The following is a 19,148-nucleotide window of genomic DNA, read 5'->3' on the forward strand; positions in this document are numbered from 1 at the left end:
TTGGTAGGAAGTTTGCCAGTGTCTGTCAAAGTTGTCCATGCACATACACTTGGACCCAGTGATTGTACTTAATGAAATTGTATCCGATATTCTTTTTTTTTTTTAATAATTATTTATTTTATTATATTCATCCATTCATTCATTTTAATTTGACCAGAGAGAGACAGAGAGAGAGAAAGAGAGAAAGGAAGCCACCAGGTCCAGGACTCGAACCATGGTTGGCCATGTGGGAGTGTCCAGCACCTTATCCACTATGCCATCTGCTGGTCCCCCGATATTCTTCCACAATATTTATGAATGGAAAAGTAACTTGGCCCTTTCCAGATTTTTTTTTTTAAATGTGCTAAAAGATTAGCAACAACCTAAACATTCACCAGTAGAGGCTAGTTAATAGATTTGAGTACCACCATAAGATGAACTAATACATAATATTTTAAAATACTAGAAACTCTTTTTTTTAAAGAGAGATTTTTGCTACAGAGGGTGTGTCTCTGCCAGAGAGACAGAGAAAGACAGACAGAAAGTGAGAAATCCCCTGGGGGGTGGCCATACTGCAATCCCTTCTCCACCATTCTCCCCTTGGGATTTTGGGCACATATACACATGCGCCCAGTGTGAGTTTCAAGCTTCCAGGTCCAAGACTCAAACTGCGGTCGGCCATGTGGAAGTCCAGTAACTTAACTATTACACTGTCTGCTGGTCCGACTAGAAACTCTTTGACAACCAGTATGAAATGACTGTAAAGTGTACTGTTAGATGATAAAAGCAGTTTTCATGGTATGTTGCTATATCCTGTGTGAAAGAGGGAGAGAAATATACATCTATATGTATATCTGTATATATGTATACGTGTATGTGTAAGGCTTGTCAGGAAAGACTTTTCTGATGACCTAAAATATATGCATTGGTTTATACTTCCATCAGTAATCTTTGGAAAGCTACAGCAGAAGCTGATAATAGGTAACTCTGAGGAGAGGAAATAGGTGAGAGAAGACTTTTAAATGAGTATTTTTTTATTGATACTACATATTATTACATAATACAATAATACTACTGTATTACTCAAAATATGTTAAAATTTCAATAAAAATTAGGAGAGGGGTTAGGTGGTGGAATAGTGATGATACAATAGGACCCATATAAGAAAGGTCCTGGGTTCGTATTGTGGCACCTCCCTGAGCACACCAAGCATGTATGTGCATGCCCATAATTCAGGCTGACTGAGACTGGGTGGGTCTTGACATGGTAACTGTTGAGTGTGCCTCCCCTCCCTCGCGTAAAAAAGAATTTACTTTAAAAATAGATTCATCTACCTACTATTTGAATAGAATCCTAACCTTTTTCCTAACTTTTAAGTCTTAGGCAAATTTCTCTTAACATTTTATGACTTTAATTTATTAAAGCTCAAACTGCTTTTCTTTAAATTAAAAAATACATTTAAAAAACCTATTTAATGACTTCAGTAAACTATATAGCCTCAGCTAGGTGCTACTTTATAGTATGTTCATTCTAATTCACTGAGTTTTATGCCTAAAGTTAGACATGTGCTCACAGATATGTATATATCAGCTGAACCTGCTATTGAAATTATCTAAGATTTTTTTTTTGTACATCAATAAAATGTGAAAAAATAAGAAAGAAAAAAAAATGGGACCAGCAGATGGCATAATATTTATATTGCTGGACTCCCACATAGTCGACCCTGGTTCAAATCTCAGACCTGGTGGCTTAAAACTCACACCGGGTGTTTGTGTGTGTGTGTGTGTGTGTGTGTGTGTGTGTGTCCAAAATCACGAGAGGAGACTGGAGAAGGGCTTGTGGTGTGGCCATCCTCCTAGGGGGTGATTTCTTGCTTTCTGTCCCTTCGTCTTTCTCTGTCTCTCTGGCGAGCACACATGCCCTACAGCAAAAACCTCTCTAAAAACAATACGTAAATAAAAATGCTGAGAATCGGGCCAGGTGAAGTAGTGGTCAAGGCACTGGACTCCCACATGGCTGACCAAAGTTCAAGTCCTGGACATGGCACTTTGAAACACACCGGGCACGTGTGCGTGCATGCCCAAGACCCAGAGAGGAGAATGGAGAAGGGATTGTGGCATGATCATCTCCCCTGGAGGGTGATTTCTCACTTTCTATCTCAGTCTCTTTTTGTCTCTCCAGCAAGTATATGTGTCCTCTAGCAAAAATCTTAAAAAAAAAAAGATAAGAAAACTTTTTTTAAAAAAAAACATAAATTAGTAAAAGCAAAATTTAGTTTTACCTCTGACATAGTCATGGATTTCATCATCTATACAATATTAATTTAATAATTTATTAATATTAATTCATTATCAATATAATATTAACGTTTAGGACTGAAATTACATTCCAGTATCTAATGAAGAATCAGTATTCAGCATTAAACACTTTAAAGTTTTGTTCTGTTTTATTTTCAGGATTTAGAAAACTACATACTGGAACTTATCCCCACCTTGCCACAATTAGATGGGCTGGAAAAATCCTTTTACTCCTTTTATGTTTGTACAGCAGTTAGGAAATTCTTCTTCTTTTTAGATCCTCTAAGAACAGGTAAAAGAAAATTTCATCTAACTTAGATAATTACGAGGCTGTTGTTATGTCTAAATCTCGGTAACTAAAGAAAAGGCTTGGGAAATGTCATTTATTTATTTTTCTAACATGTCATTGCTATTAATAATCTGGAAAATCTCAAGGACATAGGAAAATATAGAAAGAACAGCAGCAGTGCTTTGATTTAGGTTTATATAAAGCCTTTTTATAATTTGCTTATACTGACTATAACCAACTGGGTGACAGTGGGGATGACACCTAACCTATTATAGTTTTCTTCATTCCTAGAAAGAAATACGAACTGCATAATCAATCATTATTGCCCCTTCCAGTTCTAAGAAGTTAGTTGTTCTGATATGATTTATTGTCCCTACAACTGGAGAATTGTTCTTTTTGTTGAAAAATTTGCATTTGGGGACATGGGAGCAATTTACTCATGATGTATTTTTCTTTCTCAAGTTAACTACATGAAATGGGGATCAGATTAGTAAATTTGCTCTTAAGATATTAGGATGTTTTATCAATTGTTCTAACTTGCCCAGACTTAAGTACAGGTAACTATTGCCAAAGAAAGGATAGAGAAGGCCCTAACCAAGGTTCTTGATTGTCCTTCTGTCCTTAAAATTCCAGTCATGAGTCCATCATAGCACATGTTAGCTATTGATCCTTTCAAAATCCTCTTTTGTAGGTACACACACATCTTTTCCCTTTGAAATTTTATAAAATAATAATAGCTGTTTTGACTATTTATTATGTACCAGGAACAGTACTAAGCATTTTACATGAGTTCTTTCAATTTCTTCTCCTAACTCCATAAAGAAGGTAGTTTCATAGTGAAGCAACTGAGATTTAGGTAGTTACATATGTAGAAGTGGCATTCAGACTCCTATCAGTGCTCTTACCCATACTTGTGTATTGTCTCCTGTTCCAGAACCTCTTATTCAGAGAAAACCAGTCTGATTACCAGCAGTATCATATCTATATTCACAAAGTAGTTGACATAACCTTTTTGGGAATCTGATGTCAGTGTGATTTACAAGTAATTTATCACTTAGATTTATGTAGTTGGGGGTATACAAATAGAGATTTTATTAAATATTCCCTGCAGACTTTCCATTGTAATACGTAGTAAGGACTTTGGGGCATAAGAGTTACCTTAAAAATATAAATCATGATTTCTCTTGTAATAACAACCTTTTAAACACTGAATTGCTCTTGTTCTTAAAAGGAAATTGTTTCTTTTTGTTCTTTAAAGGGAAGATAAAAATTCAAGATATTTTAGCATGCAGCTTCCTAGATGATTTATTGGAGGTAAACATGTTTTCAGACCACTTAATTATTGATACTTTCCAGTTGCTATCTCCTAATTATGTCTCTTTATTTCTTTAGCTAAGGGATGAGGAACTATCCAAGGAAAGTCAAGAAACAAATTGGTTTTCTGCTCCTTCTGCCCTAAGGGTTTATGGTATGTTACTACCATATGCTAAACTTTGAATTATAAATTCCTAGGGTAACTGGTGTTCGTAGGACAATTTTATACATGGGCTAATTTAAGATCAAAGTCCTAAGATCAAAGTATATGAACTGCATTAAGATTTGGTATTCTAAGTTAGTAAAATTTACTTCTTTCAAGAAAACTGTTTTTAGGTTACTGTACTTTCTTACTTCTTAATAGAATGGACAGAATATGATTTGATTCTTTCTTACTGGCTTAGGAGCATCATCATGAACACCAATTACTGTCTTGCTTTGAAATAAAATGCTGGGGGTAGGCAGGTGGTATGGTGGTTGAAGCACTGGACATCCACATGGCCAGCCACAGTTGAGTTCTTGACCTGGCAGCTTGCTTTCTTACTTTCTTACCATCCCTTTCTCTCTCTGGTCAAATTAAAATGTAATAATAATACAGGCCAGCAGGTCAGGTGTGGTTAAGGGCACTGGATTCCAGTATGGCCGATCATGGTTTGAGTCCCAGACCTTGCAGCTTGCTTTCTCACTCCCCCCCCCCCTCTCTCACTCTCACTCTCTCACTCTGTCCTTCTCTGGCTGAATTGAAATAAATAAATGAATGAATGAAGTTAAATAATTCTAAAAAAAAAGTAATAAATAAAAAATAAATCTTTTAAAAAATAAAATGCTATTCTCAGAATCTACACAGAAAGGTGATACCTACTTTGTTTCTTGATACTTACTTTCTTTCTTCATACTGTTAATACTTAAAGTTAATTTTTTCCATGAGAAAGAAAGAAACCAAGACCTCCAGCAGGGTCTTCATACCATGTTCCACCCCCAATCTCAGCCAGTCCAGATCACAAGGACTCACATTTTTGCACAGTATGCTCAGGGAGGGCCCAGGATGTGAATGTAAGACCATCCCCATGTGGGTTCAGTTGTATTACCATTGTGCCACTGCCTAGGCCCAACCTCTGCTTTCAAGTGTAAGCATTTCAGTATTTTTTGTTCACCCTACCTCCATCTAATTTAGAAACATAGGTTATTCTAAAAGGTTGTAAACTGAAAGCAAATGATGCAATTGAAATAATCCAAAGGCCATGGCCTTCATGATAGGTTTACTTTGCCTTTTTCTAGCTTAACAGTTGTTCTGAACAAGACTGCAAAAGATAGCTGATATTACTATACAAAGGCCACTACACTAAGTGTAACATAATTAGCTTGAAAGAAAAAAAAAATTTTTTTTTTTCCAGTTTGCTATAGGGTACATGTGCTCACCGGAGATGGAAGGAAAATGAGAAATCATCCACAAGGGGGATAGCGATGCCACAGTCCCTTTTCCATACTCTTCTTGGGCACACATGCACATATACACCTAGCATGTTTTTCTAAGCTGCCAGGTCTGGGACTTGAACCACAAAGGACCCAGCCATCATAGTTTCTGCACCACTTGTTGACCCTGAAGTCAAAATATTAACCAATAAAAATAACTTTGTTACTGCCTATTCTTTTGTCTTTTAATTAAAATTTTATTTTGTTCATAAATATCTTTTTATTATCTTTCTTCCCAAGGCCAGTATTTGAATCTTGATAAGGATCACAATGGCATGCTAAGTAAAGAAGAACTCTCCCGCTATGGAACAGCAACCATGACGAACGTCTTCTTAGATCGTGTTTTCCAGGAGTGTCTCACTTATGATGGAGAAATGGTAGTAGTTTAAGTCTGCTGATACTTTTTTAAAATGTAGGCTCCTGCAGGTTCCACAAGCCCTTTTCTTTCTTTCTTTTGGAGAAGTTTTTGCTATAGGGTGTGTGCGCTCGCCAGAAAGACAGAGATAGATAGAAAGCGAGAAATCACCTGCTGGGGGGATGGCCATGCCACGATCCCTTCTCCATTCTTCTCTTGGGATCTTGAGCATGCACACAGACGCACCTGGTCTGAGTTTAAGCCACCAGGCCCAGGACTCGAACTGCGGTCGACTACATGGGAATTCAGTGACAAAGCCATTATGTCAACTGCTGGTCCCAAGCCCTTTTCTTGAGGTGATACACATTATATATAAATGTGTAATGGTATCTTTAAAAATATACATCAGTCAAATTACTTGAGATTTGGAACTTTTGGTCCTAAGATAAATTCAGTTAAAAACACTTCCCTTATGTGCTCAGGGCAAATAGAAAATAGAAACTTTTATCCATTTCATTGTCAGTGCACTTACTATATCGGAGAGTGGACTGCTTATAGGTATTTCAGTCATTAAATTACCATGTTAGATACAGTACCACATATGTTATGATTTAAATCTGAGAACTGGGTTGTTTTAATCTTTTTTTTTAAAGAATTATTTATTTATTTAATTCCATTTGTTATTATTATTATTATAATTTGACCAGACAGAAGAGAGAGAGAAAGGGAAAGCAAGAAAACAAGCCACCAGGTCCAGGACTCAGGCTGCAGTTGGCCATATGGGAATCCAGTGCCTTTATCTATCACACCACCTGCCGGCCCCAGGGTTGTTTCAATCTTGTATAAGTAACTAAGCAGCTAAAGCTAATATACAGTTGTCTTTTTATCCCAGTAATACAAAATACTTGATAAAATCACCATTTCTATATTTAAAATGTGTGTTAAAAATCTGATAAACTTTGCAAGCTAACAATGCTGAAGAAATAGTCATATAGTCAGAAGAGAATGGGGTTTTACATTGTGTAATTTAGCATTAATAGCAATTTGTTAAATAACACCAGTGTTAACCACCAGTAAAGGAAAAGGGAAGAGAAGATGCAAGAATCTATTTTGTAACTCTCAAAGCTATTGACAGTAGCCCATGAGGAACTTTTAGTAGACGAATAACTTATGGTGAAAAAAAAAAAAAAAAAAGGTCATAACTATGGACGGAATTAGACCATGATGAAGCTGCATTTCTTTTTTCTTTTAGAGGTTTTTGCCTTAGGGCACATGGGCTCACAAGAGAAAGACAGAGAGAGAAAGAGAAACAGTGAGAGGGAAAGTGAGAAATCATCCCCAGGGGAGATGGCCACACCTCAATCCCTTCTCTGTTCTTCTCCTGGGATCTTGGGCACATACACACATGTGCCCAGCATGAGTTTCAAGCTGCTGGTTTCGAGACATGAACTGCAGTCAGTCATGTGGGAGTCCAGCAGTGTAACCATTAGGCCATCTGCTGGTCCTGAAGCTGCATATTTTTTTTTAACTCTTTATACTTCAATTTATGCAGAAAGAAATTATTTTTATTTATTTATTTTTTAAGAGAGTTGTTTTTTTTTTTTTTTTTTTTTCCAACAGAGTTTGTGCACTCACTGGAGAGACAGAAAATGAGAAATCATCCCCAGAGGGATAATCATGCCTCCATTCTCTTCTCAGGATTTGGGCATGCACACACATCTGCCTGGCATGAGTTTAATACCACCAGATCCAGGACTGAAACAATGGTCAACAATGTGGGAGTTCATTGGCTTAACTACCGTGCCACCTGCTAGCCCGAGAAAGAAATTCTTAATAGGAGACAGAAAGCGAGAAATCCCCCCCGGGGGGGGTGGCCACACCGCAATCCCTTCTTCTCCATTCTTCTCTTGGGATCTTGAGCATGCACACAGACGCACCTGGTCTGAGTTTAAGCCACCAGGCCCAGGACTCGAACTGCGGTCGACTACATGGGAATTCAGTGACAAAGCCATTATGTCAACTGCTGGTCCCAAGCCCTTTTCTTGAGGTGATACACATTATATATAAATGTGTAATGGTATCTTTAAAAATATACATCAGTCAAATTACTTGAGATTTGGAACTTTTGGTCCTAAGATAAATTCAGTTAAAAACACTTCCCTTATGTGCTCAGGGCAAATAGAAAATAGAAACTTTTATCCATTTCATTGTCAGTGCACTTACTATATCGGAGAGTGGACTGCTTATAGGTATTTCAGTCATTAAATTACCATGTTAGATACAGTACCACATATGTCATGATTTAAATCTGAGAACTGGGTTGTTTTAATCTTTTTTTTTAAAGAATTATTTATTTATTTAATTCCATTTGTTATTATTATTATTATAATTTGACCAGACAGAAGAGAGAGAGAAAGGGAAAGCAAGAAAACAAGCCACCAGGTCCAGGACTCAGGCTGCAGTTGGCCATATGGGAATCCAGTGCCTTTATCTATCACACCACCTGCCGGCCCCAGGGTTGTTTTAATCTTGTATAAGTAACTAAGCAGCTAAAGCTAATATACAGTTGTCTTTTTATCCCAGTAATACAAAATACTTGATAAAATCACCATTTCTATATTTAAAATGTGTGTTAAAAATCTGATAAACTTTGCAAGCTAACAATGCTGAAGAAATAGTCATATAGTCAGAAGAGAATGGGGTTTTACATTGTGTAATTTAGCATTAATAGCAATTTGTTAAATAACACCAGTGTTAACCACCAGTAAAGGAAAAGGGAAGAGAAGATGCAAGAATCTATTTTGTAACTCTCAAAGCTATTGACAGTAGCCCATGAGGAACTTTTAGTAGAAAAATAACTTATGGTGAAAAAAAAAAAAAAAAAAGGTCATAACTATGGACGGAATTAGACCATGATGAAGCTGCATTTCTTTTTTCTTTTAGAGGTTTTTGCCTTAGGGCACATGGGCTCACAAGAGAAAGACAGAGAGAGAAAGAGAAACAGTGAGAGGGAAAGTGAGAAATCATCCCCAGGGGAGATGGCCACACCTCAATCCCTTCTCTGTTCTTCTCCTGGGATCTTGGGCACATACACACATGTGCCCAGCATGAGTTTCAAGCTGCTGGTTTCGAGACATGAACTGCAGTCAGTCATGTGGGAGTCCAGCAGTGTAACCATTAGGCCATCTGCTGGTCCTGAAGCTGCATATTTTTTTTTAACTCTTTATACTTCAATTTATGCAGAAAGAAATTATTTTTATTTATTTATTTTTTAAGAGAGTTTTTTTTTGTTTTTTTTTTTTTTCCTACAGAGTTTGTGCACTCACTGGAGAGACAGAAAATGAGAAATCATCCCCAGAGGGATAATCATGCCTCCATTCTCTTCTCAGGATTTGGGCATGCACACACATCTGCCTGGCATGAGTTTAATACCACCAGATCCAGGACTGAAACAATGGTCAACAATGTGGGAGTTCATTGGCTTAACTACCGTGCCACCTGCTAGCCCGAGAAAGAAATTCTTAATCTTGGTCTACAGATTCTTTTCCAAGATATAAAATTATTTTCTCAGCATCTCCCAAGTATTCTATTCACCACGTAGAAAAAGTAACCTCTTCAGTGTTTGTTTTTCATAGAGAAAGCTTTCTGTTTTCTTCTTGTCATTCTAGTTTTCATTTGTATTTTGCCTTTTTTTGGGAAAAGAACAGTTTCAGTTAACAGTAGACTATCTGGCGGTCTCATGACAACTTATTAGAAATCACCTAATTAAAAAATTGTAAGTACTATTTCAAAATAACAGTTTAAATACATCCTTCTATTCATTCCAGGTAAAATTTTTAGAAAAAATAACCATACTGGGGCCAACCCATGGCCTGGTGTTTAGGGGAGCTGGATCCCACATCACTACCATGTAGTTTGAGTCCTGGAACTGGCAGCTTGAAAAACATGGTGGAGTGGCCAGCAGGTGGCATGGTGGTTAAGGGCGCCAGACTCCCACATAGTCGACTGCGGTTCGAGTCCTAGACCTGGTGGCTTGCTTTCTCACTTTTTTTCTTTTTGTCTTTCTCACTCTGTCCTTCTCTGGTCAAATTAAAATAAATGAATAAAAATAAAGTTAAATCATTCTTTTTTTAAGAAAAAGAAAAACATGCTGGGTACATATACATGCACACTCCAAATCCCAAACAGGTGGAGAAAAGGGAAGGAATTGTGATGTGATGTGCTCTGTAGAAGGTATTTTCCCTCTTCCTCCTGCCCCCGTCCCCTGCAAGTGCATGCACCCTCAGACAAATTAGAAAATAATAATAATAGAGTCAGCTGATAGTGTGGTTTAAGGCAGCTAGAAACTAAAGTGCCAACTGTGTACTTTGAGTCCACGACCCAGTAGTTTGAAAAACATGCCAGGTGTATGTGTGTCCAAACTATGTAAAGGAGAAATGAAGAAGAGATTGCTCTGTGGCTATCCCCCCCATGGTGGAGAGGGCATGCTATTTCTCATTCTCTTTCTTTCTGGCTCTCTGGCAGGTACAAGTTCTCTCTAGCAAAGTAATAACCACCACACTGAAAGGAAGATATAAAATTGGTGACAATGAATGGCAGCTTAGTCAATATCTTTTCTATTTCAAAAGTCTGGAGAAAGAAAATTAGGCGTTTTGTTTTTGTTTTTTGTTTTTTTTTTAGAGGTTTTTCACTATAGGGCGCGTGTGCTCACCAGACAGAGAGAGACATAGAGACAGAAAGCGAGAAATCACCCCCCAGGGAGGATGGTCACGCCGCAATCCCTTCTCCTCCATTCTCCTCTCGGGATCTTGGGCACGCACGCACACACACCCGACGTGAGTTTTAAGCCACCGGGTCCGGGACGCAAACCGCAGTCAACTATGTGGGAGTCCAGCGACATAGCCATTACGCTAACTGCTGGTTCCCAGGAAAATTAGGGTTTAACACAGCAAAATTCTCATAAGAAAATGCACTGTGTCCCCAGACCTATATAGATTAACTCCTACATAGTTTCTATAAGGCAAAATTAAGTGTACAAATGGCTTCCTCATTTTATAGTAAGAAAAAAAAAATGCCACCTTTGATTGCAAAATAGCTTCAAATCATCAGGTATTTACTTGAGAAGTTACTTTAAGTGATGGCCTCTAATGAATTTCATTGTCTTTTTTCCATAGGATTATAAGACCTACTTGGACTTTGTTCTTGCACTAGAAAACAGAAAGGAACCTGCAGCTCTACAGTATATTTTCAAACTTCTTGATATTGAGAACAAGGGATATCTGAATGTCTTTTCCCTTAATTATTTCTTTAGGGTAAGTTTTGCATTAATGAGTCTTTTCTCCTTAAGATATGTTATACCATTCGATGACACCTTTACCTAACTTGTTACCTTAAAGTTTAACAATAGGTCTACATAACAGATTTCAGAAGGAAATCAAGTCTGCCTTTAACAGTTTTTCTTCCTCTGTTTTTTAAGAAATATAAATGTGCCAAATCTAAGCTGAGTTGATTAGATGTGGAATGCTAAAAAATTGTGTAATGTCAGGGATGTATTAGCCACTGGAGATACAAATGCACATGAAAAATTCGTACTCTCATTGATCAAAAATTAGTGTATAAAATCCTAAGCTTTAATTAAACAATTCTGAAAAACTGGACATTTTCCACAGAAGTTTTATACTCTGGTAAGTTGTAGATTCTTTTACTTGTTGTGTTGTAAAAAAATAAAAATAAAAAAATAAAAACAAAAACCTTTTAAACTGGGCAGAATGGTATTCTTCATTTTAGTGTGAAATAGGTTTGCTGAAGCACTTATTTTGTGCCTTAATTGTTCTCAGAGTATAACATAATGAGCTCTGAAGTGGAATTCCTATCTAATAAACATTCAGATGCAATAGATATAAAAGTAGGAAAGTCTGTCCTTTTTAGACAAATAAGTCCATCATTTTATTGTAACTTTTTCATTTGATGGAATAGTATTCTACTCCATCATTTTTTTTTCTTTTTAAAAATTTACCAAAGGGCATGTGCATGTGAGATAGAAGAAGCACCCTCTAATGGGGTGTGGTTACACCACAATCACTTCTCCATTTTTCTAAACTGTTGAGATTTGGGGCACATATACATATGTACCTATCATGTTGTTCAAGCCAGCAAGGTAGGATTTAGCTCCATTAATCACAGGGCTATGGGGGTGGGCTGAAGACCAAGTGATTTTAATATGGTCAAATTCAAAAGCAGGAAAAAAAAAATTTTTTTTTTTGGAGAGGTTTTTTTGCTATAGGGCGCGTGCGCTTGCCAGACAGACAGAGAGAGACAGAAAACGAGAAATCACCCCCCAGGGGGGATGGTCACACCGCAGTCCCTTCTCCTCTATTCTCCTCTCGGGATCTTGGGCACGCACGCATACGCACCCAGCGTGAGTTTTAAGCCACCAGGTCCGGGACGCGAACCACGGTCGACTACATGGGAGTCCAGCGACATAGCCATTACGCTAACTGCTGGTTCCCCAAAAAATGTTTTTTCTTTTTTTCTTTTATTTTTGGAGAGGTTTTTGCTATAGGGTGCCTGCGCTCGCCAGACAGAGACAGACAGAGAGACAGAAAGTGAGAAATCACCCCCAAGAGGGGATGGTCACGCTGCAGTCCCTTCTCCATTCTCCTCTCGGGATCTTGGGCACGCACACACATGCGCCCGGCGTGAGTTTTAAGCCACCGGGTCCGGGACGCGAACCGCGGAGTCCAGCGACATAGCCATTACACTAACTGCTGGTTCCCCCCCAAAAATGTTTTTTAAGCAATAAGAATTATGGCCACTATTTGGCCCCTGAGTAATTTATCTAACTTTTGGATTCATTCTTTAGTTTCATAGTATATATTTCATAATTCATGTCAATTCCCTAAAAGATCTTCCATAATTTTTTAATTCATGTCAAATTCCCTAAAGGATTTTCTATTATAATTTTTAAAGCAGTAATAACTGCAAATATTAGGGTAAATTTTTCTTTTTTTGAGAGATTTTTGCTATTGGGAGCGTGTGCTCATTGGAGAGACAGAGAAAAAGTGAGAAATCACTCCCTAGGAGGGATGGCCACACCACAGACCCTTTTTCACTCTCCCCACGGGATTTGGAGCATGCATGTACACACTACTGGCATGAGTTTCACGCCACTGGGTCTAGGACTCAAACTACAGTCCACCATGTGGGAGTCTAGTACCTCAACCACTGTGCCACCTGCTGGCCCCAGGGAGGATAAATTTCAATCTAAATATTAGAACACATTTAAAAAACTGAATGCTGTGTGGGCTTAAATCAGTGGCTAACTTGAGAAGATTAAAAAACACCAGCAACTCATTATAGGGATGCCCCTATTTTAGATAAGTCTATTAAATGAAAATTCAGTTGTAGAAAAATAGATTGATCCTTTGAAAGTTAAACACTTTTTCATAGATTTCTGTACATTATTTCTACACTTAAAAATATTTTTTGTGTTGTTTTTCCTATAGGGCACATGTGCTCACCAAAGAGACAGAGAGAGACAGAGAGACAGAAAGTGAAAATCACTCCCCAGAGGGGATGATCATGCCACAATCCCTTCTCCATTTTCCTCTTAGTATTTTGGGCATGTATGCACATGCGACTGGCATGAGTTTCAAGCCACTGGGTCCGGGACTCGAACTGTAGTCGACCATGTGCGAGTCCAGTGACATAACCATTATGCTATCTGCTGGTCCCTAAAAATACGTTTAAATATTGCAGATGTGCACCTATTTTATCAAAGTTTATGTAGGCTTGATTTTGTGGGCTAATGTAAAACATTTTTAGTACTGAGCTTGTATTCCTGAGCTGTTTGTAGAGCCTGTATGCATTAATATTCCAGTGAGAAACCTGGGCTTGGATGGTGTTTTCTAGACATTACCCAGTCTGCCACTCTGGGATGGTCAGGAAAGTCATGACTTAGTTTTTCCTATGGTTTTCTGTGTGAAAATGCATCATAACTTTTCCAACAGCTCAGTATATTAACTGAGAAGGTACTCAGATTCTTATACTTCCAAGAGATTCCCTGTGGATACTCTGATACCAGAGGTTAACACGTACAGAGTGGGTATTTGGAACATACATAGATGAATATTTACCAAGACTTGTATTTCCCAGTAAATGACCTTTTTTTCTTTTTTTAGTTCCTCATGGGGCACATGTGCTCACTGTAGAGAAAGACAGAGGCAGAGAGAGAGAAAGTAAAAAATCACCCCTTAAGGGGGATGGCTGCAATCCCTTCTCCTACATTCTCCTCTCAGGATTTTGGGCACGTGTGCACACGTGCCCTGTGTGATTTTGACTCCATGTTAACCATGTGGGAGTCCAGTACCTTAAAACCACTATACCACTTGCTGACCTCACCCTAGTAAATGACTTTTGCCCTTTTTTTTTTCAGTCTAACTAGGTGACAGCAGTTTCTTCAGTCATTTCTTTTGTAAAAGTTTATAAAAGAGAAGAGTTTGAAGGATATCTTTCTCCATTTTTATCTTTTAAGTAAGGCAAAATATAGGGTGGGATGGGAAGTGCTTAGTCAGGAAGTGGGGGTGGCTTTTAAATGGTAAGGTTATCAGTGGCATTCTTGGAAATGAGAGGAATAGATCATAATAGAATAAATGTTAGGCCATGTCGAGGGTCCATTTGAGGCTGGAGAATATTCCTATGTATTAGTAGCAATCTGTAAATCCTTCAGATTTTTTCCTGAAATTATCAAAGTTAAGGTACAGGACTAGAAAAGTTAATGGTTACACTGATCCAGTGTTTAGGTTCTGACAACTAGACCTGGAGCAAGACTAAGGAAGTCAGGCCTGTGGTCTGATAGGAAAGGAAGTGGAACTAGAAAGAGGCTGAGGGGCAGGTGGAAGGACGTTGTGTATGTCATTTTTTATTTACAGATTTATTTCCACTAAATACAGGCCATACAAGAACTAATGAAAATCCATGGACAAGATCCTGTTTCATTTCAAGATGTCAAGGTTACCTTTTAATTTATATAATATTACCATAGTAATGCTAGGTAATCATTTTTATAGCATGAAATTTTATGAGATTATCAATTTAGGAACTATGAAGTACTATAGCAGATCAGGTATTTGCTATTTTTTGTTGTGAACTGATTTGTTTTTTAATTGCCAGAGACAGGAGGTGAGAGGAAAGAGTATTCCCTAGTCAGGTTTGGTCAACTGCAATCTCTTTCTCCATTTCTTTATCCTGTTGGGTCTTGGAATGTGCACATGCATATCCCCAATGTTTTCTGTTTTTTTGGTTTCTTATAGAATTATTTAATCTTACTTATTATTATTATTTTTAATTTGACCAAAGAGAGACAGAGTATGTGGGGGGAGAATAAGTAAGTAAGTAATCAGGTCCAGGACTTGAACCACAGTCATGTGGGAGTCCAGCATTCCAACCACCACACCACCTGCTGCCCCATCCCTCAATGTATTTTTCAAGCCACCGGGCCCAGAATCCAAACCATGGTCAGCCATGTAAAATCTGGTTCTTTTAACTACTCGGCTGCAGAGCCACCCCTGAATTGATTTTTAAATTGTCAGAAACTGAGACTACATTTCAATTAATAATTGATTTATGTTGTTTGTAATCTTAGTGTTGTCAGCCATGTGTTCTTATTGGAAGCATTCACTCATTTTAATTGAAAATTAAGAGAATTAGTGTAGCCTCATCCTTTAGCAATCTGTTCCACTGCAGACTAAATTTTTAACTGAGAACTACTTAGGTTTGGATACTCGCTGCTACCTGAAAGAGCTACTTGCTTTCACTTTTCTTTTTTTTGGAGAGGTTTTTGCTATAGGGCGTGTGCGCTTGCCAGAGACAGAGAGATAGAAAGTAAGAAATCACCCCCCAGGAGGGATGGCTACGCCGCAATCCCTTCTCCTCCATTCTCCTCTCGGGATCTTGGGCACACACGCACACACGCCCAGTGTGAGTTTAAGCCACCGGGTCTGGGCCGCGAACCGCGGTCGACTACGTGGGAGTCCAGCGACATAGCCATTACACTAAGTGCTGGTCCCGCTTTCACATTTATTTTATCAGGTTATGGCAATGTAAGTCCTATAATATGAGAACCACTACTATTTGAAACACATGCTACTATTTAGCATTTTAGTAATCAGACTCACCACCTATGAAAAAAACATTCAGTATCCAGTGCAATTTCAGTTCAGCTTAAATAATATAGTAAAATCGCCTGACCAGTTTAAACCAACAATAAAGGGCTATTCTGGTTTAATGTAAAATTAGACAAATTTGAAACTCTGTAATAGAAGATTTAAGAACTTCAACAAATCTAGAAAGGATATTTTACAAACATGTAGGATTAAAAGTTTATACATTTCATTTATGTACCTTGTTCACCTTATTTAAGTTTTTGCTATAGTATGTGTTCGCTTGCCAGAGAAAGACAGAGGGAAAGGGAGAAATCATTGACCCCCCAGAGGATATGGCCATGCCACAGTCCTTCTCCATTCCTCTCTCAGGATTTTGGGCATACACACATACATGCCTGGTATGTTTTTCAAGCTGCAGGGACTCAAACTCTAAAGTCAGCCATGTGGAATCCAGCTGCCTTAACCACTGTACTACTATTTTTTAAAACGTAATGTGCTAGAAGCCCTATTTGCTTAATGGATAAGGCATTGGCCTCCTAAAAGTGTAATTTGTGCCCTCTTAAATGATGACATATGTTACTCAGGGTTTTTTTGGTTTTTTTTGTTGTTGTTGTTTTTTTCTTTTTAACAGCCAGAGGGTGTGTGCACTGGTCAGGGAGAGACAAGAGAAATGACACCCCACTCCACAACAGGGCATAATCACACCACAGGCCCTTTTCTTCCATTTCTCCATCCATCCATCCAGTCAGGATTTGGGGCATGTACACATACACATCCAGTGAGTTTTTCCAGCTGCCAGAGGCAGAATTAGAACCACTGTCAGCAATGTGGGATCCAGCCCCCCATGCACAGTACTCAGTTGCTACAGCACAGGGCTGAGCTACTACTGAGAAATTTTACTGCAAAAAGATGAGAAAACATGAACTAATTCCTTGCAAATATTTATATTATATACTTTATAATATAGAAGAGGTTCTATCTTTCCCAGTAAATTTTAACACAATTTAGTGTCATTTGTTAACTGAGCTTTTAGGTTAAAAAAGTTAAAGACCTTTTTTCGCCACCAATTAGAAATCAGCAGACTTTTCCGACAACCTAATATAAGGCTTATTAAGTATTAAAAGAACACTGCATTAGATAGTTCTGCCCTAAGTAAAGATTTGGCTTTAATTACATTAGATTCCAAAGCTTAGTTTCTTCATCTATAAAATTAAAGATAGCTATAACATTGCTGAGGAATATTTGAGTGAAACTCTGTGTTTGTAGATAGGGAAAAGAAAATTACTTTTATTTAATGGAAAAACAAAACAAAAATTTTTACATACGCTCAAGTGGTAGCCTTGGACTTTAGATCACTGTTTGATAGAAATTAAGTGAACTCGATTTCACTGTATTTTCTTGTCTTGTAGGATGAAATCTTTGACATGGTAAAACCAAAGGATCCTCTGAAAATCTCTCTTCAAGATTTAATCAATAGTAATCAAGGTGACACAGTTACCACCATTCTAATTGATCTGAATGGCTTCTGGACATATGAGAACAGAGAAGCCCTTGTTGCAAATGACAATGAAAACTCTGCAGACCTTGATGACACATGATCTTTGAAAAGACTAGACTGTCTTCATTAATGTATGGTGCAGTGGTACATGCAAAACCTTTGAAGCAGAATCCTTAGAAATGGTCTAAATAAACACTTCATATGCCTATAGATCACAGCATATGTTTTGGTTCCTGGTATTTTGGTTGTGACAGTATGGAAGCAGTAGGACCAAATATTGCTTCTGAGGAGATGGTTAAGTTCTTGTTCCATTTAGTTCAAAATGAACCTTTGTGATTTGATGTTTGATGAAAGTGTTCAGTTTATGTAATCTTTAAAGGTAAAGGAAGTTTTCATGGACTGTTTTTTATATTAGTCATTCAGAATTTGAATATTTGAAAGAGTTTCTCTTGGGATGTTTTAATAAAAAGTATTCAAATTAATATTTTACTTTCCTTGAAATCATTGTTATAAAAAAATTGGTTTAACTTTATAAGCCAACATCAGAGTTACACTTTAAAAACTCTATTTTCTTAAGGAATTTGTTGGAGAATTTATGTTATTCAGTGTAAAGTGTCTCCATTTATACTGCTGTGTTTAGTTTTTTGGAGCCAAAAGACTAGAAGCAGGTAGCTTATCATGAATTATAGTCTAGAGGGAAAAATAATTCTTAAAAGGGTTGAAAAGGAAATAAGAAAAGTGAAAGAGGCTTAAAATAAGATAAACCATTTAATGCATTTGTGGGAAATTTTAGAGTTTGCATAAACAAAAGTATAAAAATTTAAGGCACAGTAAATTTATTTATAAACATTACAAACTGGCCACTATTGGACAAATAGCAAAAGTAAAATTCAAGAAATGAAACTTTTATGTCACTGTCTTCTTTTTACAACAGTCAGAAAAGTGTGTAAACTATTTTGATACTAGTGCCGCTAGAGAAGGAAGACAGAAGATTACCTTTAGATATACCTTCTTTCACTTGATGACCAAATAAATATCAGAGTTGGAGGTACTACCACAAATGAGGTTTTAAAAAACAAACTGTGGGGAAGAGATCAGGTAAGCATGTTTTAGAGCTATGGTAAACTAATTTATGGTAACCATATAATCCAAAGATTAATCCTTTAAGCACTAAATTACATGAAGTCTATATCAGTGAATAAAAACATTACCATCACATATTGTGATACACCAGTACCAAATAACTGAACACTCCAAATGAGTTTAATTACCCTTCCTAAATTCTTCAAATTTCAGTTGAAGAACTTAGTTCACATTCATTGATGATAGATTTCCATAATAGGCTCACTGTACCTATGTTACAAATTTTTTTGAAGCTATTACTTTATATAATGAATATTTAAGATTGAATGCTTAATCCTGTTTAGATGGCTATCAGCATAACCATTAATCTCCAAAAGATCTAAGTTTGTGAAGATTTTTTTTTTTAAGGTTTTTTTGCTTTGTTTTTTTTGCCATACAGCACATGTGCTTACTAGAGAGAGACAAAGAGAAGGGAGTGAGAGCTCACCCACCAGGGGGATGACTATGCCCCAATCCCATCTCCTCCAGTCTTCTCTCAGGATTTTGGGCCACACGTGCACACACTGGCTGATTTTCAAGACTCCAGGTTTGGGACTAAAACCGTGGTCATCCATGTGGGAATCCAGTGCCTTGACCACCATGCCACCTACTGGCCCAATTTTGTGAAAGGCTTTTTAAGATCAGTATTTCTGAGACA

The 19,148-nt window shown here is 37.5% G+C and overlaps 1 protein-coding gene across 5 annotated transcripts in view; it reads left to right on the top strand.

The window, feature by feature from the left end:
- The window catches only part of PPP2R3C (protein phosphatase 2 regulatory subunit B''gamma), a 31,857-nt gene extending 13,112 nt beyond the window's left edge, over window positions 1-18,745 (top strand). For 4 of the 5 annotated variants that reach the window (XM_006152411.3, XM_027773397.1, XM_014589293.2 and 1 more), the window contains 7 exons: window positions 2,436-2,568; window positions 3,824-3,879; window positions 3,958-4,033; window positions 5,593-5,729; window positions 10,882-11,019; window positions 14,659-14,718; window positions 17,280-18,745. In XM_006152411.3, the coding sequence (XP_006152473.2) occupies window positions 2,436-2,568; window positions 3,824-3,879; window positions 3,958-4,033; window positions 5,593-5,729; window positions 10,882-11,019; window positions 14,659-14,718; window positions 17,280-17,468 (789 nt within the window). In that variant the 3' untranslated portion in view covers window positions 17,469-18,745. Of the gene's footprint in view, window positions 1-2,435; window positions 2,569-3,823; window positions 3,880-3,957; window positions 4,034-5,592; window positions 5,730-10,881; window positions 11,020-14,637; window positions 14,719-17,279 lie in introns of those variants that run through there. The other variant, XM_027773398.1, reaches the window with a different exon arrangement.
- The last annotated feature ends 403 nt before the right edge of the window (window positions 18,746-19,148 follow it).

This window comes from Tupaia chinensis, unplaced genomic scaffold (genome assembly GCF_000334495.1).
Source record: "Tupaia chinensis unplaced genomic scaffold, TupChi_1.0 Scaffold000350_1, whole genome shotgun sequence".
Taxonomy (NCBI): domain Eukaryota; kingdom Metazoa; phylum Chordata; class Mammalia; order Scandentia; family Tupaiidae; genus Tupaia; species Tupaia belangeri.